Source organism: Equus przewalskii, chromosome 7 (assembly GCF_037783145.1).
Source record: "Equus przewalskii isolate Varuska chromosome 7, EquPr2, whole genome shotgun sequence".
Classification (NCBI taxonomy): Eukaryota; Metazoa; Chordata; class Mammalia; order Perissodactyla; family Equidae; genus Equus; species Equus przewalskii.
The window spans coordinates 56222403-56244973 of NC_091837.1; the positions used below are offsets into that span (position 1 = coordinate 56222403).

The window sequence follows — 22571 nt, forward strand, 5'->3', positions numbered from 1 at the left end:
ATTAAAAACAAATTCTGATCCCTCTATTTTAGGATGCATTCGACAAGTAGAGGCAAATGATGTGATTGTCAAATTCCTTCAAAAAGGTACTATTTCCTAAACATTATGTATTTTCTGATGAAAGAGCTGTGAGATCAGAAGGTAGATATCAAAATTATTGCAGAGGGTATTATAAAATGTAATTAAAAAGAAATGCTATAAATAAGAGCTTAGAAGATGGTACAGAAGCACGGTGTTGCCATAATTACTTAGATTATTTACATATTTGTTCCAAAATGTATATCTCACTTTTCCCCCTAAAATAGATATCAGAGCCACAAAGAAAATATGCACACTAAAATAAATTAAATAGAAAGATAATTGGGACGTTAGAAAGACTTTGGCTCTGAACTTTCTGGCAGTGAGACACTAAAGTGAACGTATTAAGTTACATTATTCTAGAGATGAGAAAATGTAAAAGCACTCTGTTTCCACAGGAGAAAATCTTTTTCCTGCATTTCATTCTAAAAGGAGTTTATGAAATGAGGTTGTTTATAGTGGACATTAACTAGCCTAGCAGACAACATCTTTGGCAAAATTCTTCAAAAAAATTGCATGAAACTTTTTTCTTCAAACATAGTAAATTACATGATATTAAAAAGCAAGTAAATAGGTAATTTTTCAAGAGGCTTAGTTTATTGAATTCAAATATCTAAGATACTTGATCTAACTTGCTACAGTGACAAAATTTGAGGTGCATGAGGAATAACGGACTGAAAGTCTCTTAGATTATCTCCCCTAAGCATTTTCATTTGAGTTTTATAAAATACATATAAACATATGCAACATGGTGAAAAAGTCTCTAACAATGCAAACTCAGAAAACAAAGAGTCATATCACGTAACACAGATGATACTCAGGTATGGGCTGGCCCCACCTTGTTCATAAAGCTTTGCTTTTATGATCTTATCCATTATAGGTGCTGGTGAATTTAGGATCAGGACACTTTGGAGAAATACACTTCTTTTCTGGAACCATTAAAAAATAGTTTTTTAAAAAGTAGCTGAAGTAGTTTGAGAGTCAAGGCCACACAATAGAATCCATAACAATTTGATGTATATTTGTCTAAGGATTAATTCAATGGCTGCTTAATTCACTGGGTTCTTCAAATCTAATGAAAACTAAGACAGTATTCTGGATCAAACTTATTAGATTTATTTTTCATAAAACATGCCTTTTTATATGCAACACTGAGCATTTTATAATTTGAGATGATTGGTAGCAGTGAATTGGTGAAAATGTGTAGAAAAGTATAATATGGTTACTATGCTTCGTGTATTATAAAGACTATTTGTAGTGATGACAGAGAAATTTTGGAAGCTTAAGCAATCAAGATCTGTGGGTCTTGATAATTCCAGTAAAATAACAATGCATAAATACATACTCTAATATTTGTATGCATTCAATTAAAATGAAGTCAATTAAAACTATTTGTGTTGGCATGTAAATTCTTAAGGGATAATGTATAATAATTAAACATGAATAGGTTTTGTATTAACAGCAGTAGGAAATTAGTCAAGGTGAATGACAAGACTCTCAAGCATAGTACTAATATATGCTCTGATAAACCACTTCTATGGGAATATCTCTTTGAAGTTTTAATTCAAAGTCAGCATGAAATGGAAAATTCATTATTTTGTGTTTCTTAAGGAGTCTCTTGCCTTAGACACCCAAAGTAACTGGAAGAGCTAAGCTTGTTGAATGCCATTTTCATTTTATAGTAATGGAATCCCCTACCAAATAATCCTACACTTAACAATTTCATTTTATAGATATATTAAAGTCTTCTTTAGGTTGCCTTGTTGACTTCTTATGTATTACAGAATGATTTGCATATAAAAACAATCACATAATGAACATGACCCATTTTCTTCATGTCTACTTACACAAAACACAGTAGAAGGAAGAATTTTTGTTTAATGCTTCAATTTTTAAAAAACTGTGGACATTATATAAAATTCTGAAACTGTGAGGGAAAAAATATTTGTGTACCAACTTTAGCGGTAATGACTATCTGTCCTAGTCATGCCTTTTCCTGTCTGCTATTGATAAGGATGAGTGTTGAAATGACACATAATCCTCCACACACTCCATGACAATGAAGTGAACACATACATAAAAATTCCAAATGTCAACTAGATCTGAATTTAGTTTGCTATTTACAGTAGTACATTACTGAGTAATGTATTGAAACAATGCACTAAACTACAATATTAATTTTCATTCATGTTCTTCACTTAACATTTAATTGTTTTAGGCCTTGTATTATTACTTAGGCATTTTACTTCTCACAACTTGTCACCTCAATGAATCATGAGGATCAATAGAGAACGTTATGTTTTCCTAATTAACAGGTCAGACATCTCTTATATTTCTCCTTACTGCTTTGTATAATGCTTTGTACATTATACCTATATTGAATAAATGAACACAAAATGAATGAATGAAAATTATGAAAAGTTAAATATAGTAACATTTATTTACAGCATATTTTCTTCAAGATCAGTTTGTAAAACTCCTTTCATTGAGTCAACTTTGTGATCTTTTCTATACACGGCACAAGGTTTACAATAAAGAGATGCCCATATTGAAGTAAATACAATTAACAAAAAAACCTGTGAATGTCTCAAATATGCCTCAGAGAAATTAAGAATTCTATATGACAGTGATTTTTCTCTTAAAGAATAATTAACAAAAAAAATTATACCATGGAAAATAAGGTAAATTTTACCAAAGAGAAGAATTTCTAAATAATATTAAGAGATTAGGTAGAAATAGTAATGCCATATGCTGGTAAAATAAAAATCTTGATATATCATATTATTATCTTTATTGCTACTGAAAGAGAAAAGTGTATACTGTGCATCACACTCTGAATGAGACATACTTAGTTTCAATTGGAATTTTCATCAGCTGCTAAGTGGTTCTGAACCAGACAGTCAATGCCAGGATTCTGGGTTTTTACACCTCTTTAGATAGCCTTTTTGTCATCTCTCTCCTATTGGGTAGATGATAATAATTCTTAAATGATTCAGTAGTGAGGAAAATAGCTTTATTTTCTTCAAGCAATCCCTTCTTTTTCACCATGCTGCCTCTATTGTCATAGTTTAGTTTGATTAAGCACAACTATGCCATTTTTATTTTAAAATACCTGCACCACAACCTCTGACTTCAATGTAGTTAATCTGAGAAGTAAGCAAATACTAAAATGGAGCTGTCCACGATTATATCATACAAACATTTGGGGAAGTTTTTTCAGATGATTTGATTTGATTAATAACTTTTGATTACTAATATTTTCAGTTAAGATTTGATGTGCAATATTTAATAATATTTTCAGTTAAGATTTATTGAGTGGTTACTATGTGTCAGAAATGGCTTGCAGAGGTTTACATGTAACAATTTATATAATTCTCGCAGCTTTATACATTAGGAGATAGCATCATTTCCAGAGGAGGTATCTGAGCACAGACAGTTGCAGTGCCTTGCCAGGGTCCTACAGGTACAATGCAGTCAATCTGGAACTCCAAACCAGGCTCTCTGGACCAAACCTTGTGCTTGTTACCATCTAGGCCCTCTGCCTCTCTATAAGAATAGTCATTTTTCTTTTAAAAACTATCAAAAAGATTTTTATAAGCCAATGTAGAAAAATCAATAGTAGACAGTGGGTTTGTTACATTTATCATTTTATTTACATCTGAAAAACTATTTCTCATATATGGCATCTCTGAAACCTCTCCTATCTACACCAACTCCTATGCCATCACACATAATAAATTAAAGACACAGATCACAAACACTAACAGTCTTGGCTGTTATGGACCTAAGAGAGAAAAAGAAATGGTTTCAGAAAATTTCTAATAGATTTCTGCACACATACATAAAAAACAAAGAAGTAAAAAAAATACATTGTAAATGTGTGCACTATTTCTAGATGTAACAATTAGAGAAGGTGAAATAGAATAAAGTTCAAAAAACATCAATATCTGATTGTCACCCATAGGTAATCTAATGTTGGCATAATCTCATCCATCTATAAAGGCTAGCAGGATATAAAAGCTCACATTACCATCCACAAACACACAAATATACTGAGTACAACAAAGCCTTATTTTTCACATGAGGATTTTCATTCCCTGATCTTTATTTTCAAGATTTGCTATTTGTTAACTGTTGGTATGAAAACGGTATGACTTAGACAGATCCATCCATTTCCTTTTGTTCCAGAGAAAGCCATTCTCACATGCCATCTAGAGCAACAACTGGTGCTTCAGTTCAAGACTTGATTAACCTTACATCCACTTTAGTAGCGACAGAAAGAAAACAAACATGAATGAGATGCTGGTTCTCATTGGTTTTTACTCATATCACCCTCATTTTCTGTGATATGGTCCCCTGTGGGCCCATGAGCACTAGTCACACAAGGTATTCCTTATTGAATAAACAAAGAGAATAAATACTTCAGGAAGATGAAAAGGAGAGGGGAAAAAAACAAACAAGCAAACAAAAAACCCCTTTGACCTGACATTATGGAAAAAATAAAAAAGACACTAAGATGAAAAAAAAAATAGTGTCATGGTTTACATGTGGGATTTTGATGGAATCTAGGGCTGTGTTTTAATTCAAAACTCACCATCTCAAAACCACTTCTTTTCATCCGCCTGCAGGACTTGAGGTAAGTACGTATACGTTTTCTGGCACGCTCTTGATACTCAGGGAATTGTCGCCTGCATGAGTCAATGATAGCCTGGATCTTTTCTTTGGGCTGCTTAGAGATTGGGACCATTCGGTCCAAGTTTTCATCTACAAACAGCCTGACAAACATCTGTTGGCAAGAGGGAGACAGAGGAGAAGGGTTTGGAGGGCTGCTCTCTGCTGTTCCTAGCTTCCTGTCTTGATTACCGAAAGGAAAATACTCTTTTCTGGTTTATGCACTGGAGAACTTTGCAATGGAAAGCCAGAAATTTTAAGCAAACACCCTTTAAAGACTTTCTAAATGGTTGGATAAAAAATAGAGACAGAAAAAGAGAGAGAGAAAAGCAGACAGACACAGACAGACAGAAAAGTATAGACTATCATGTAGAAAAAAATCAGGAAATAACAGTAGACTGCGACAATTAAGCACCCCATCAAATTCTCTATTAATGATAAATACGACTGCTACATTGCTACAGTGCACAGTGTGCTAATCTCTGAAAACAAACAACTGACTCTTTGTCATGCATAATTACATAAACTGGGAAAGCAAAAGAAATAACTGATGACGGGCGTACTCTTCTGAGGAATAAGCTGAGGCCCCCTTCATCCACTAGGTAAACATGCATACTCACACAACACAACTCCAGTTTTCAGCTCACATTGGGCTTTAAAAGTCTAAACAAAACACAGCAATTCTGGTGTCTGGTTGGCAAAGAGTGTTTCATGTACTTTTAAAATCCTTCTGTAAATTGAACAAACATGTCTCTAAAATATCCACATTTACCAACAAGCAACAACATGAAAGTGAAGTGGTAAAAACGAAGCCACACTGGGAGTGTGGCAGGACTCACATTAAAAGCCTTCAGCCGCTCCGCCTCAACGCCATCTGTCTCGTTAACTTTCTCAGAATCGTCATGGTCATCATGGTCATCTTCATCCTCATCTCCCCTGTTCAGGGAGAGGTCCTCAGCACCTCGGTCTACACTCTCATTTTTGCCAGAGTCGTAGCTTGAGTAGCTATGTGCAGGAGACTGAAAAGAAAGGGAGAAATGGCTCCTTTGAAATTCATTGCACAGGCTTTTATACTTTGTTTTATTTTTAATTTCAACTGTTTAAATGAATTGATAATTCTAGAGCTGTAGCGATTTTAACCCAAAATTAATTAAAATTAACTTAAATTAAAAATTCATTTCCTCAGTCAAATCAGTCCCATTTTAAGCGCTCAATAGCCACATGGAACATTTCCATCACTGTAGAACGTTTTCCTAAATTTAGCTTTTCAAGAGCAGTTACTGTTTCCACTCAATAACTATATTCCAAAAGAAAAACCAACCTGTAATCAGTTTTGCAAGAGAATCATCAAATAACATATTTTTAGAAATGGAAATGACTTCAGAGCTTAGTCAGTCTAACTGCATTAGTATTCTATAAACAAAGAAACTAAGGGATAGATATGTTTAATTGACTTGCCCAACCAGGACTATACAAAATATTTTTGAGCCTAGGGGTGTTATTTATAAGACAACATGCTTTAGAATTAGTTTATAAATTGTCTGTGAGTCTTAAGATAGCATCTGGTTTTGGTTTAGGAAAAAAGAACCAGGTTTCCTCCTAATTATCTGTTAAGCTTATAACTTCCTGATGCATAAAAGATGAATGCCCATGAAGATAATTTTCACAAACTTTGATATTTGTGTCCAAGACCAACCATGGGTCTTGCTGTGGTATCTCCTACTTCTTTATCAGCCCAATTATTTTACTTTCAGAAACAGACCCTGCTTCACCAGGTGAAAGTGCCACTCTTGTGGGCATCAACCTTCTCTGCCATAGGTGTGTGTGCCTCAACTTGACCTCTAGGTGATGAAAGCTTGCCTGTAACTGAAATCAAGTTGAATCCAACAGAGCTAAGCAGAATAGAAACAGTTCTGATAACATTATCTGAGTATCCAGATTCAGCTGTGCCTGAAATTAACCCACGGACACTTCAGCTGTGTGATACCATACATCCTCTACTCTCTCCACCTTTTTATTTATTTATTTGTGCTTAAATCTGAGTTTCAGTCACTTGCAACTGAATCTGAAGTGGTACAGAAATCAATCCTTACAAGTCCAGATTAATAATGCAGATTTCACACACGATAACTTACAAACATAGCTCCAGCTAAATAGATAATAATATCTATAAACAGCAGCAGCTATCCTCAAATCTATTAACAATATAAAATGCTTTGGAAAGACCTTTACAGCGGGAAATTTTAAGTCAGTAGTGTTCAAAAATGCCTTCTTGCAATGATAACATGTGGTGCATGCATTAAGGATCACACTAATATATTATAACTGTATAATCAGAGGAGTGATAATAAAACTAGAATATCTCACTGATATTAAAAGTGAACTCAAAATTTAAAGACCAGCATATTTTTACAGTTCAAATCATTAACAAGGTGGAATTACCTAATAAAGTATATGGCAAATATTCCATAGGTTTTAAAAATATACCTTATGTAATATATTTTTAAAATGGCAACCTGAATATTTGAAAAACGTTATAGTACACTTATCTCTGTGCAAATATACTGGGCTAATTTGTTCTTTCTACATATTGTGTAAAACACTCAAGCCAGGCATCTGCTACAAACAGAACGACTTGGAACTATGAAGGATTTATAGCCTTGTTACTCCAGGTAAAGAAAGCCCAATTGCACAGATCTGAGAATATTCAGAATCTAAATCTAAAGTATAACCAATGTTTTTTTCCTCTACAATGTAAACTGAAATTTTTATAACTGAATTTTGTTTCTCAGCTGGAGTGTTATTTCTTGCCCTTCTTATTGCTGAAGATCCAACTAGCTTTCAAGGCCAGATTAAGTTCAACTTCTACAAAGATTCCTGCTTTCACCTCAATCCACCTCCATCTTACTTAAATTGTGAACTCTGAATATACTATGGCATTGACACAGAATTAAACACAACCATTACTCTCTACTTTTCATGTTAATTTGCATTTTTCTTCAAGGCATCAACACAAGTCCTTCTACCTTTTCCCTCACAGCATCCAAGAAATGCTCTCTACAGATTTGGCATTCACGATGTTTGTAGTTTCACTTTTTCTACAAAACTATTTGGTCTCAAAAAATGGGAGAATAAAGAGAAGCCAAAGGTTGAGAGAAAATATTTACAGAAGACACATCTGATAAAGGACTGCTATCCGAAATATACAAAGAACACTAAAAACCCAACAAGAGAACAATCTGACTAAAATGGGGTGATATCAGCTTCATGGCAGAGTAAGCTCTTCCCTTGGCCTCTCCCCTCTAAGATACAACTGAAAGGACATTCATACACCAATAGAGGACATACACACATCACAAAAGATGTCTGAGAGACCCACGCAACCATATGCCTGAAGGTGGTGGTGGGGCTGGATCCTCCAGAGGAATTGGAAGCTGATCCACAGGAGGTCCGTGGAGAAAGATGGGCCACGGCAGCAGGAAGTGTGCTGGTGAAAAGGGCACTCCATCCCCACTGGGTACTCCAGCCCAAGAATCATCCAGAGCACGGTGTGCTGAGCATGGTAGTAGTGGCAGGCAAAGTCCGCAGTCCCAGGATCACCCAGAGTAAGGTGCAGAGAGTGTGCCAGCAGCAGAGGGGAAAGTGTGCAGGAGAGGGAGGTGCCCCGTCACCGCCTGGCACTCCAGCCCTAGGATCACCCAGAGCATGGCCCAGAGAGCTTGGCGGTGGCAGTGGGGAAAGTGCGCAGCCCCAGACTCATCTGGAGCATGGTGTGGAGAATTTGGCAGAGGCAGCAGGGAAAATGTGTAGGTGAGGAGAGTTACCCTGTCCCTTCCCAGCACTCCAGCGCCACTATTGCTCCATGCATGGAGCAGTGAGCGAGGCAGCAGTGGCTGGGAAAAGGGAAAGGCACAGTCTTGCAATCACCCAGAGCTCCGTACAGAGAGACAAGCAGGCACTGGGGGAAGTGCTGAGGAAGGAGAGTACCCCTCCCCCTGCCCAGTGCTCAAGGTCTGCCATCAATCAGTCACTCAGAGAGAGAAGCGGTCAGTGGCTGGAGCTGGGGAGCCCGTTTGTGCTAGGCCCAGAATACACAGCGCCTGATCCCCACCCAGTGGTGGTATGTGGCAGCTGCGGCCATATAAGAGCACCATGAGGAAGGAAAAGTCCACTCCATTAAGCAGTATGAGTAGGTATATTAAATCTCCAGACCAGAAGGAAAGTGACAAGTACCCAGAAACCAACCCTGAAGGCACAGAAATCCATAACCTAAATGACAAAGAATTCAAAACAGCTATCATAAAAAAACTCAAGGAGTTACAAGAAAACACAGAAAGACAATGAATTCCAGAGCTTCTTCTCAAAGAGGACTGAAACCATAAAGAAGAACCAATCAGAATTGTTGGAGATGAAAACCACAATGGATGAAATAAAGAAAAATCTGGATTCCCTAAAGAACAGAGCTGACAATATGGAGAAGAAAATCAGCCAGCTAGAGGATAGTACTATAGAAATGCTTCAGAGGGAGGAGAAGAGAGAACTAAGACTAAAAAGAAAGGAAGAAGCTCTCAGAGAAATATCTGACTCAATCAGGAAATGCAAAATAAGGATTATAGTTATTCCAGAGGGGGAAGAGAAGAATGAAGCAGAAAGCTTGTTCAAAGAAATAATAGCTGAGAACATCCCAAACCTAGGGAGGGAGCTGGAAATCCATGTAAAAGAGGCCTCCAAATCTCCTAACTTTGTCAGTGTACAAAGACCTACTCCAAGGCATATAGTGTTGAAACTGGCAAAAGTCAAGGACAAAGAAAATATACTAAGGGCAGCAAGGAAGAATAACTTACAAAGGAATTCCTATCAAGCTTTCAGTGGATTTCTCAGCAGAAACCTTATAGGCTAAGAGAGAGTGAAAGACAAAAACTTTCAGCCAAGAATACTCTATCCAGTGAAAATCTCCTTCAGATATGACAGAGAAATAAAAACTTTCCCAGATAAACAAAAGCTAAAGGAGTTCATTGCCACAAGAACCCCTAAGAAATCCTCAAGAAGGCCCTCCTACCCGAAAAAAAAAAAAAGGAAAGAGGCTACAAAGCCCTGAGAAAGGAGGTGAATAGGTAGGCAATAATCAGAAAACAGCAGCTGTCTATCAGATCACGTTAGTAAACACTTACCTTTAACATCAAGGATAAAGAAAAGGAAAACAGCAAAACAAAAACGATCTCCTTGTTTTAATCACAAACTCACAATACAAGATGGAAAAAGATACAACAAAAATAATTTAGAAAGGGAAGAAGAAAGGGATGGAATCAGTATAGTCTAAGGAAAAAAGAGGCTATCAGAAAATGGACTATCTCAACTACAAAGATTTTTTATACAAACCTAAGGGTAACCACTAAACAAATAGTCAGAATAGAGACATTTACAATAAACAAGGAGAAAATGAAGAAAACTAACAGAGAAAACTACCTAATCAAATTGGTAGTCCGAAATACATACGACAAGAAACAAAGGAAATGCATAAGAACCAGGAAAAGTGCAATAAGATGGCAATATTAAGCCCTCAAATATCAATCATCACTCTAAATGTAAATGGATTGAATTCTCCAATAAAAAGACACAGAGTGGTAGGATGGACTAAAGAACAAGACCCAACAATACGCCACCTCCAGGAAACACATCTCAGCTCTAGAGACAAATAGGCTCAGAGTGAAGGGATGGAAGACAATACTCCAAGCTAATGGCAAACAAGAGAAAGCGGGTGTTGCCATACTTACATCAGACAAAGTAGACTTCAAGATAAAACTCGTAAAGAGAGACATAGAGGGGCTGATAAATGATAAAATGATAAAAGGGACTCTCCATCAAGAAGACATAACACTTATAAACATTTATGCACCCAACACAGGAAGACCAAAGTACATAAAGCAACTATTAACAAATCTAAAAGGAGATATCAATGACAATACAGTAATAGTAGGGGACCTCAACACCCCGCTTATATCAATGGATAGATTATCCAAATAAAAAGTCAACAAGGAGATAGTGGACTTAAATGAAAAACTAGAGCAGATGAACTTAATAGATATATAGAGAGAGCACTCTATCCAAAAACAGCAGAATATACATTCTTCTCAAGGGCACACGGAACATTCTCAAGGATAGATCACACATTGGGAAACAAGGCAAATCTCAACAAATTTAAGAAGATTGAAATCATATCTACTATCCTTTCCAACCATAATGCTGTGAAACTAGAAATCAACTACAAGAAAAAAGCCAGAAAAGGAACAAAAATGTGGAGACTAAACAACATGTTACTGAACAACAAACGGGTCGTTGAAGAAATAAAGGGAGAAATTAAAAAATATTTGGAGACAAATGAGAACAAAAACACACCACACCAATTCTTATAGGATGCCGCAAAAGCCATCCTAAGAGGGAAGTTTACAACAATACAGGGCTACGTTAACAAACAAGAAAAAGCTTAAATAAACAAGCTTAAACTACTCCTAAGAGAAAAAGAAGAACAAAGAAAGCCCAAACTCAGTAGAAGGAGGAAAATAATAAAAATTAGAACAGAAATAAATGAAATTGAAACAAAAAAACACTGTAAGAATGATCAATGAAACAAGGAGCTGGTCTTTTGAGAGGATAAACAAAATTGACAAGCCCTTAGCCAGACTCAATAGGAAAAAAATTGAGAAGGCTCAAATAAATAAAATTAGAAATGAAAGAGGAGAAATTACAGTGAATACTACAGAAATACAAAAGATTATAAGAGAATACTGTGAAAAACTATATGCCAACAAATTGGACAATCTAGAAGAGATAGATACATTCTTAGACTCCTACAACCTCCCAAAAGTGAATCGATAGGAAATAGAGAATCTGAACAGACCAATGACAAGTTAAGAGATTGAAACAGTAATTAATAATCTCCCCAAAAATAAAAGTCCAGGACCAGACAGCTTCTCTGGAGAATTATACCAAACATTCAAAGACAATTTAACACCTATTCTTCTCAAACTATTCCAAAAAATTGAGGAAGACAGAAATATTCCTAACACATTCTACGAGGCCAACATTACCCTGATCCCAAAGCCAGATAAGGACAACACAAAGAAGGAAAATTACAAGCCAAAATTGCTGATGAACATAGATGCAAATATCCTCAACAAAATGTTGGCAAACCAAATATAGCAATACTTTAAAAAAATCATACACCATGATCAAGTGGGATTCATACCAGGGACACAGGTTTAGTTCAACATCTGCAAATCAATCAATGTGATACACAATATTAACAAAAGGAGGAACAAAAACCACCAGATCATCTCCATAGACACAGAGAAAGCATTTGACAAGATCCAACACCCGTTCATGATAAAAACTCTCAATAATATGGGTATAGAAGGAAAACACCTCAACATAATAAAGGCCATATATGACAAACCCACTGCCAACATGTGCCCACTCTCATCACTCTTATTCAACATTGTACTAGAGGTTTGGGCCAGAACAATTAGGCAGGAAAAAGAAATAAAAGAAATTCAAATAGGCACTGAAGAAGTGAAACTCTCACTGTTTGCAGATGACATGATTTTATATATAGAAAACCCTAAAGAATCCATCGGAAAACTATTAGAAATAATCAACAACTACAGCAAAGTTGCAGGATACAAAGTCAACTTACAAAAATCAGTTGTATTTCTATACTCTAATAACGAATTAACAGAAAGAGAACTCAAGAATACAACCCCATTTATAATCTCAACAAAAAGAATAAAATATGTAGGAATAAATTAAACCAAGGAGGTGAAAGACTTATACAAGGAAAACCATAAGACATCACTGAAAGAAATTGAGCATGACATGAAGGAATGGAAAGCTATTCCACGTACATGGATTGGAAGAATAAACACAGTTAAAATGTCCATTCTACCTAAAGCAATCTACAGATTCAGCGCAATCCCAATCAGAATCTTAATGACATTCTTAACAGAAATAGAACAAAGAATCTTAAAATTCATTTGGGGCAACAAAAGACCCCAAATGGCCAAAGCAATCCCGAGAAACAAGAGCAAAGCTGCTGGCATTGCAATCCCTGACTTCAAAACAAACTACAAAGCTAAAATAATCAAAACAGGATGGTACTGGTACAAAAACAGACACACAGATCAATGGAACAGAACTGAAAGCCCAGAAATAAAACCACACATCTACGGACAGCTAATCGTTGACAAAGGAGATAAGAAGATACAATGGAGAAAGGAAAGCCTCTTCAGTAAATGGTGCTGGGATAACTGGACAGTCACAAGGAAAGGAATGAAAGTAGACAATTATCTTTCTCCATATACAAAAATAGACTCAAAATGATCAAAGACTTGTACATAAGACCTGAAACCATAAAACTTCTGGAAGAAAATATAGGCAATACACTCTTTGACATCAGCTTTAAAAGGATCTTTACAAATATCACGTCCGCTCAAAGGATACAAAAGAAAAAATAAACAATTGGGACTTCATCAGGCTAAAGAGCTTCTGGAAGGCAAAGGAACCAAGATCAAAATGAAAAAACAACCCAGCAAGTGGGAGAAAATATTTGCAAATCATATATCCAACAAGGGGTTAATCTCCATAATATATAAAGAACAAACACAACTGAACTACAAAAAGATAAACAACCAATCAAAAAGTGGGCAGAAGATATGAACAGACATTTTTCCAAAGAAGATACACAGATGGCCAATAGGCACATGAAAAGATGCTCATCTAATCATCAGGGAAATGCAAATCAAAACTACACTTAGATATCATCTTACATCCATTACAATGGCTATAATCAAAAAGACAAAAAACAACAAATGTTGGAGAGGTTGTGGAGAAAAGGGAGCTCTCATGCACTGCTGGTCGGAATGCAAACTGTTGCAGCCACTGTGGAAAACAGTATGGAGACCTCTTAAAAAATTAAAAATAGAATTACCATATGACCCAGCTATCCCATTACTGTGTATTTATCTAAAGAACTTGAAACCAACAATACAAAGAGATTTATGCACCCCTATTCACAATAGCCAAGATGTGGAAGTAACCCAAGTGCCCACCAACTGATGCTTGGATAAAGAAGATATGGTATATATATATATATATATATAAAATATATATATATATAAAATGGAATACTACTTAGCCATAAAGAAGACATAATCATCCCATTCACAGCCACATGGATGGACCTTGATGGCATCATGTTAAGTGAAATAAGCCAGACAGAGAAAGACAAACAACGTATGATTTCACTCATATGTGGAATATAAACAAACCTAAGGACAAAGAGAACAAGTTAGTGGTCACCAGGGGGAAGAGGTGGGGGACACAAGGGGTGCAGAGGCACATTTATATGGTGTTTGACAAATATTAATGTACAACTGAAATTTCACAATGTGGTAAACTATTTAGACCACAATAAAAATTTTTTTTTTTAAAAAAGGGCCAAAGACCTTAAGAGATACCTTACCGAAGAAGACAGACAGATGGTAAACAAGCATATAAAAAGATTCTCCACATCCTAAGACATCAGGGAAATACAAATTAAAACAGTGAGATACCACTACCCACCTATTAGAATGGCCAAAATCAGAAACACTGACAACACCAAATGCTAGAAAAGATATGAAGCAAGAGGAACTCTCATTTTTTGCTGGTGGGAATGCAAAATGGTACAGCCACTTTGGAAGACAGTTTGACTTTTTCTTACAAAACTAAACAAATTCTTACCATACGATCCACCAATTGTGCTCCATGGTATTTACCCAAGGAGTTAAAAACTTGAGTTTACTCCAAAATTTGCATACATGGATATTTATAGCAGCTTTATTCATAATTGCCAAAACTTGGAAGCAACCAAGATGTTCTTCAGTAGGTGAATGGATAAACTGTGGTACATGTAGATAATGGAATATTATTCAACACTAAAAAGATATGCGTTAACAAGGCATGAAAAGACATGAAAGAATCTTAAATGCATGTTACTAAGTGAAAGAAGATAATCTGAAAAAGCTACATAATATACAACTCCAACTATATGACATTCTGGAAAAGGTAAAACGAAGACAGTAAAAAGATCACTGGCGGGCCGGCCCCATGGCACAGCAGTTAAGTGCATGCCTTCCGTTTGGCGGCCTGGGGTTCGCCAGTTTGGATCCTGGGTGCGGACATGGCACCGCTTGGCATGCCACACTGTGGTAGGTGTCCCACATATAAAGTAGAGGAAGATGGGTATGGATGTTAGCTCAGGGCCAGTCTTCCTCAGCAAAAAGAGGAGGATTGGCAGCAGCTGTTAGCTCAAGGCTAATCTTCCTCAAAAGAAAAAAAAAAGATAAGTGGTTTCCAGGTGTGGGGAATGAGGATGGATAAATAGGTGGAGCACAAAGAATTTTTAGGGCAGTGAAAACACTCTGTGTGATATTATAATGATAGATACATGTCATTATACATTTGTCCAACCTCATAGAATGTACAACATGATAACTGAACCCGCATGGAAACTATGGACTTTGGGTAATTATAATTTGTCAATAAAGGCTCATTAATTGTAATAAATGTACTACTCTGTTGAGTGATGTTGACAATAGGGGAGGCTATGAATGTGTAGGAGCAAGGGGGATATGGGAAACCTCTGTACATTCCTCCCAATGTTGTTGTGAACCTAAAACTGCTCTAAAAAAATTGTCTTTTCAAAAAACAGGGGACTATGGGTATTGAGGTGATATTACTGAATCAAGCAAAAAAAAATTACTATAGGCTTCCTAGTAACCCACATAAAATATGACACTTACTGCCCCATATGCTGTCTGACCTTAATGAGAATTTTGGATGACCATACCCTAGAAAGCGTTCATTTCAGGAGCAGCTATTTTCACATTCCAGGTATAAATCTAAAAAATTCAAATCAGATCTTAAAAAAATACAATGCAGGGCTGGCCCCGTGGCCGAGTGGTTAAGTTCACGCGCTCCGCTGCAGGCGGCCCAGTGTTTCGTTGGTTCGAATCCTGAGCGCGGACATGGCACTGCTCATCAAACCATGCTGAGGCAGCGTCCCACATGCCACAACTAAGGGGATCCACAATGAAGAATATACAACTATGTACGAGGGGGCTTTGGGGAGAAAAAGGAAAAAAATAAAATCTTTAAAAAAAATACAATGCTATTAAAGAATCACAACTTCGGCCCTATGGAAGATGTATACCAGCTTGTCCTTATAACACAGGTGTTGGTTTTTGGGGATACGGGTAGATTTTTGCCTTCGTTATATATTCCATTTGCTCTTCTTCACATAATATGTGGCCTTCCTTGGCAAAGCTCCTCCTGAAAATACACTTGCACTTCCCTTTCTCACATTTTCTGACCCTAAAAGAACTGCTATCCCTGGACCTAGAAAACTCCCCACAGGGAGGAAGCTAAATCTGTTTGCTGACTCTGTGCTCAGAACATAGGATGGCTCAGACCGCAATACCGTAGTGCCTGATATGAGATGCAGCGGGGGCTGGCGGCTGCTCTTTCTGACATACACAGCCAAGGGAAATAACAACAAAACTTTTGTTTCTTCATTATGCCCTAAACAAGGGAAGAATCAAATGAATTCAGTGCCAGGCCTCCATACTTTCCTAATATTCTGTACATGTCTCTGTCACAGCACTGATAATAAAGTATTACACAAGTTCAGCTTATATGTCCATCTTCCACATCTGCTAAGAGCTACTTGAGATCGGGGTTACTTAGAGACCATGTCTTTTCCATCTTTACAACTTCATACAATGTCAAGAACATAGTGAGAACAAGGCAAGTGTTTTCTGAAGGATGACTGCTTACACGTTAGAGTTGTACAGAAGATGATTTGAGTCAATTTTTTAAGTGGAAATGTACAAATTTATCTTACCAGTTACTTTTTAAAATATCAGTTATTCATTACTAAATCTACTGGGCAATCTCAGCGTCATGAAAAGTGTGAGGACTGCGGTGTAGTGCTCAGGCTTGTGTGTTCCGTTTGGTGCCCAGGGTTCACAGGTTTGGATTGCCGGTGTGGACCCGCACACCGCTCATTGGGTCATGCTGTGGCAGCGTCCCACAGACAAAACAGAGGAAGCCTGGCAGAGATATTAGCTCAGGGAAAATCTTCCTCAAGCAAAAAGAGGAAGATTGGCAACAGTTGTTGCTCAGGGCCATTCTTCCTCACCAAAAAATAAAACAAAAACAGAAAACGACCAAAAAAAAAAAAAAAGTGTGATGACCAGACCCTATGCGCCTTCTGATGTGATGCAAAATGAAGCAGAGAGCAGGACTTAAGAAGCAAGCTCACCAAAAAAAGCAAAGAAAGAATCTGAATCCAAGCAAAGTTCAATCTAGAAGCAGTGGTTCTCAAAGTGTGCCTGTAGACCAGCAGTAACTTCTACATCTCCTGGGAAATTATCAGAAATGCAAATTATTGCCCCCCATCGCAGACCCAACTGAATTAGACACTTCGGGGCTAGACCCAACAATCTGTGTTTTAACATGCCCTTCAGGAGATTTTAATGCACACTCAAGTGTGAGAACCACGAGTCAGGAGCTAACTGCCATTTATAGGAAACAAGGCACACAGAATAACAAGTTAAGTGACACTAGAGAAAGCACACCAGACAAATCCAAAATATGAGACGTTGTATAGGACAATTGACATGGGTTTTGCAATAAGTTAGTGACATAGGAAAAAAATGTGACGTGTTAGAAGATGTTTAAGAGATGTAGTAAAATTAAATGTGTTGACTTTGCTTATATCTTGATTCAAACAAACCCAATGCAAAAAGACATTTTTGAGAAAATTGGGAGTATTTGACTATGGATGAGGGTATTAGATGATAACACTGAATTCCTATTAATTTTGTTAGATGTAATGACATAACATTTGGTTAAGTAAATATCTATGTAAGAAAATATCCACATTCGTTAGGGACAAAAATTAAGGTACGAAGGGATGAAATGACAGGGATATCTCTGATTTGCTTTAAAATACTACAGGAAAACAAAGGAAGAAAGTGAAAAAGCAAAAAAGAAAAGTGGAAAATCTTAATCACTTGAATTTGGATGATCAGTTTTACTAGTTCTATGTATTATGTTTTCTATTTTTAAATACATTTTAAACTTTCAAAATAAACTTTAAATTTTGTGATTAGTTTGGTATCTCCTCCATTATGAACACCTTTACATGGTAATCATTTATGCAATCACATTTAAAGAGGCATTACTCCATGCTGAGAGCATTATTCGAGGTTCATGGGATTGAATGGATCCAAGATTTTTGAGGCCTGAAAGTTACAAAATTTGGAGAGGAGGCTCATTTGAAAAGTTACATACAAAAGTGACTATTTATTTAAAATGAGAAAAATCACAATAAATTACAAGATTCTAAAAAGCTTATAAATTCTACAAGCATCACAAAAATGCAGAAAAATAATATTTTAAAAATTAAATAACTCCCTGGCCCATCTATATAATTTTGTTTTCTTTCCACATTTCTTGGCTGCATGCTCTTTGATTGTTTCTTCATACAACGATGATTTAGTATTATTATATTCTACAGAGGGAATAGAAAAATGATTCAGTCTTAAGCCTGTCTGATGGAAATGTGTCTTTTATTGTTGGTAGTTTAGAAACTTTCCTTTGCTCTTCAAATTAGTTATTGCTAATATCATGCAAATTGTCCGATTGTTTTCAGTTTGAGGCAACTCTTAATCAAGTTCCTTTCATGTCTGAATCATGGAGTTTTAGAGCATTTCAAGTTTTCCTGGGAAATGACTGATGTCTTCATTAAAGTGGAATTTATAAGTTTTATGTTTTCTTGATTGATATCACTATTTCCTGTCAAATACAATATAAAATTTAAACCTTCTCTCAACATGTTAATATAATTCATTCCTCTTCATTAATTGTATTTTTCTTCCTCCTAAAGAAATACTGCCTTTAGTAAGTTCTGAAAATTTTTATTACAAGTGACTTACTTCTCATTGCACAATAATGTCTATGGATTTCACTTATTTTTATTGACTTTTTCATATTCCATTAATATTTTATCTGCGTTTTCTCTCAATCCTTTATTAAATAAATATAAAGGTAACAAAATGATATAGCCTTCACATATTTCCAAATTAGAAGTCTGTAACTTTTCACTTATTTTATCCAAAAGGTCCAAAATATCTTTCCACATGGCAGTTGAAATGTCATATTCCACAGTGTCAAGGGTACACAAAACATCTCTGTACTATTATTTACAGCTGTATGTGAATCTGAAATTACCCATTTGAATAACAAGGAAGTGGTATTTGTGATCTGGTTTACTACTGTGTGTGTGTTTTCCCATGATTTAGAGTAATTCTTCTTAAGTAGTTTTGGATAAATAAGTCACATGTGAAACTTCATTTTGACACTTTCCAAGCGTTTGTCCAAAAATGGATCAAATTTAACAGTTACTTTGAAGATTCTCATGAAATTTGCTATTTGAAAATCATTCCATTTCATCATAACCTCTGACTAAATCTCTCTCGCTTAATAATTTTAAAACCATAGCTGCTTTTTGACACTTCAAAATGATATTAAACAATTTTCAAGCCTGTTCTTCAAGATGTTGGTTGGCTAACACAATGGTTCTCTCATATTGGCACGCATCAGAATCTCCCCAAGGATTTGTTAAAACACAGATTGCTGGACCCCATTCAGGAGGTCTGGAGTGAGGCCCAAGAATTCTGATTCCTAACCAGTGCCTAGACGATGCGGATGCTGCTGGTCTTAGTCCGTTTGGGCTGCAATAACAAAAATACTATGGACTGAGTGGCTTAAACAACAAACATTTATTTTGCACAGTTCTGGAAGCTGGGAAGTCCAAGATAAGGCGCCAGCAGATTTAACGTCTGATGAGTACCTCCTTCCTGGTTCACAGATGGCCATATTTTCCCTGTATCCTCACATGGCAGAAGGAGTGGCATCTCACATCAGTTTGACAATCTCTTTTCATTTTTTCCATAAAATAACATTTGCAAAGAATTTATGTTTTTCATGAACGTTCTGTTCAATCTCTGTAAATAATATATGATGAACATTTGGGAGGAAAATAACCCTATTTTTTTTAAAAATTAAACAGTATTGAATGAAATCAATTCATCCCCAAAGATCATAAGAAAATATCACAGTTCCCATCAAAATCAAAATGAAACTGCTGCTGACATTTCTCTGTATTCTGTTGACCTAACAATTGTGTTTTTCTTTACTATTATTTTAATCTTTCCTTTGTTCTGTTGTTTCCTGTTAGAAAGGATATGGAATCTCATCATCATCTTTATCTCCTGTTATTCTTTTCAGATCTATACGCTCTTGGTTGTCATCATTCTTTTCCTCATCTTTATAATTTTGAGCATCAGAGTTTTTTATTATTTATTTATTTTTTAAAGATTGGCACCTGAGCTAACATCTGTTGCCAATCTTCTTCTTTTTCTTCTTCTCCCCCAGCACATAGTTGTATATTCTAGCTCTAGGTCCTTCTGGTGGTGCTATATGGGACGCTGCCTCAGCATGGGTTGATGAGCCGTGCCATGTCCACACCCAGGATCAAAACCCCCGAAACCCTGGGCCGCCAATACAGAGCACGCAAACTTAACCACTTGGCCACGGGGCCGGCCCCAGAGTTTTTTTATTTTTAACAATAGTTTTTGACATGTTGACATTTTGAAGCTCCTGCCAATCTTTCACTTGTTTTTGGCTTCCTATAGGAGACTTTCTTCCATTTATATCTGAATTGTGGAATGACCCAGAATTTTGAAGAAATACATAAAACTAATCTAAAATGGAGAACTATATATTTCTAAATCACTTCTATGTTATTCTCAGGTACATAACAATTATCACATTGTCCTCATACCATATACACTGAGTTCTTGATGAATGTACACAGAAGTTTTGTTACTGGAAAACGTACTTTTTCAAGCCATTTCATTCTGTCAGGGACAACTTTGCATGCCGTTTCTTCTGGAACTTATAGGCATCATCTGGACAGATTTGCATGCTTGATGCAATAGGCTAAGATGTAATTTGATAGGTGAGATGCCTAAAACAAGTGTCTTCACATGTAGATGTATTAGCTATTTTCAGATCTGCCACAGGGTTATGTCATACAAACAAAAGGATAAAGTCTACTTTGTGAGATTTCTATAAAAAAGGAATGTACGCTTGTTGAGTTTATTCTTCAAAGAACAGATCTTTAATTTTGACTGGGTATCAGTAAGAAGCAAATCTTTCTTTTCTCATTTTATGTATATGATGATTAGAAGAATGTTCAACATTCTAAGCTGTAGCAACAGATCAATTTTTGTTTCTCCTGTCTCGATTTCCCATACAATTCTGGTGCCAAGAACAATGGCTCATGTTCACATCAGGACCTGGGACTGCAACCATCTTGTGGCATGATGCCAGGACGTTGGTTTTAAGATATCCCTGGGAGCTCTTAGGCTGGTACGGCTAACAGTAGCTCAAAAGCACCCAGAGTGATAGTGAATCTCTCCTTTCCCTCCCCTGTTTTATAGAAGGCATTTTAGGTGTGGTAACTTTATAGCGGTAACCAACTGAGACCAGCCTTGAAAATTCGCTGAGCAGACAAAACCAGTTTAGTCATACAAGCAAAGCTTAATTTAGCTTATTTTGCAAGATTAACTTGACGTGGGTCATTTCTTGCTTATGTCTCTGAACATCATAAGCAAAACTTAAACTGTTCCCCCAAATTGAAAAGAAGTAATCACTAAACAATTCCCCGTCATTATCATTTAAGAAAATTCTAATATTATAACCTAATTTCTGTAAAGAATAAACAGTCACTGCCTTCTCACTACATAAGCTGCTTTAAAATATACCCCTGAGCCTCATTCCATGTTTGGTTTGAATGCTCCTGGCTCGTGAATTATCTTTTTGGCATGTGCACAATGAATTTTTACTCGTTACTACTTTGGAGATTCATTGGTTTCTCTTCTGCTATTTCCGAATTTTTGACAATGACAATCTATACATTATAAGATGGGATCATGATGAAGTGAGAAGAAATGAGGAGAAAAATCAACATTATTCAGAGATTCTAGAATTGAAACTGGTTATCATAACAACGAAATTTTGAGTTGACTTCTTTTTTGTAGAAGGGCATGTGTTCAGTTTACTAGTAAGAGTTGGGTTTTATGAAGTAGGGAAAGTGTAAGTACATAATATCGGCTGATGTAAGGGAAAAAAATGGTAGACATTTTCCACTTTTTCCTATTTCTCAGGAATCCCCCTCTTAGCAGAGCCCATCTCCTAACACAGAAGCTTAAAATGGCTGCACTGTGGTTGGCGGGACCCTTGACCCAGCCGAGACTCTACCTACTGGATGTACCCACCACAAACTTTAAATACAAGGTAGTGATGTAAAGAAATAGAGGCCATTTGGAATCCATTCTAGACATGGTAGTGGCCAGAGGGCAGCTATATATTCAGCTCCAGGAGCAGTAGTATCCATGCTTCCAGGGGCATCCCCGTGCTCAGTCTTGAGATATTTCCATCAGGTGTCCTCGGCAATATGAATTAGGAATTGTTCCTGGATATGAAGACTCCAAGCCTATTTCTCCACCCCTCCCAGAAACTGCTTTATATAAATATTTTAATACAATTTTATATAATTTCTTTTTGCTGCAATTAGCCAGTCATCTCCAAATAAAATCCCTGAATGTTAGAAACACCAAACTTTGATGAGAAAATTGACATTTGAACTGAAAAAA

General features: G+C 36.4%; 1 protein-coding gene across 14 annotated transcripts in view; it reads right to left on the reverse strand.

Moving 5' to 3' along the window:
* NOL4 (nucleolar protein 4) overlaps nucleotides 1-22571 on the reverse strand; it is a 356931-nt gene that overhangs the window by 84004 nt on the left and 250356 nt on the right. For 8 of the 14 annotated variants that reach the window (XM_008519936.2, XM_070627557.1, XM_070627558.1 and 5 more), the window contains 2 exons: nucleotides 5589-5768; nucleotides 4673-4864 (listed from right to left, as the gene is read on the reverse strand). In XM_008519936.2, the coding sequence (XP_008518158.2) occupies nucleotides 4673-4864; nucleotides 5589-5768 (372 nt within the window). The remainder of the gene's footprint in view (nucleotides 1-4672; nucleotides 4865-5588; nucleotides 5769-22571) is intronic. The other 6 variants (XM_070627555.1, XM_070627565.1, XM_070627560.1 and 3 more) reach the window with 1 other exon arrangement.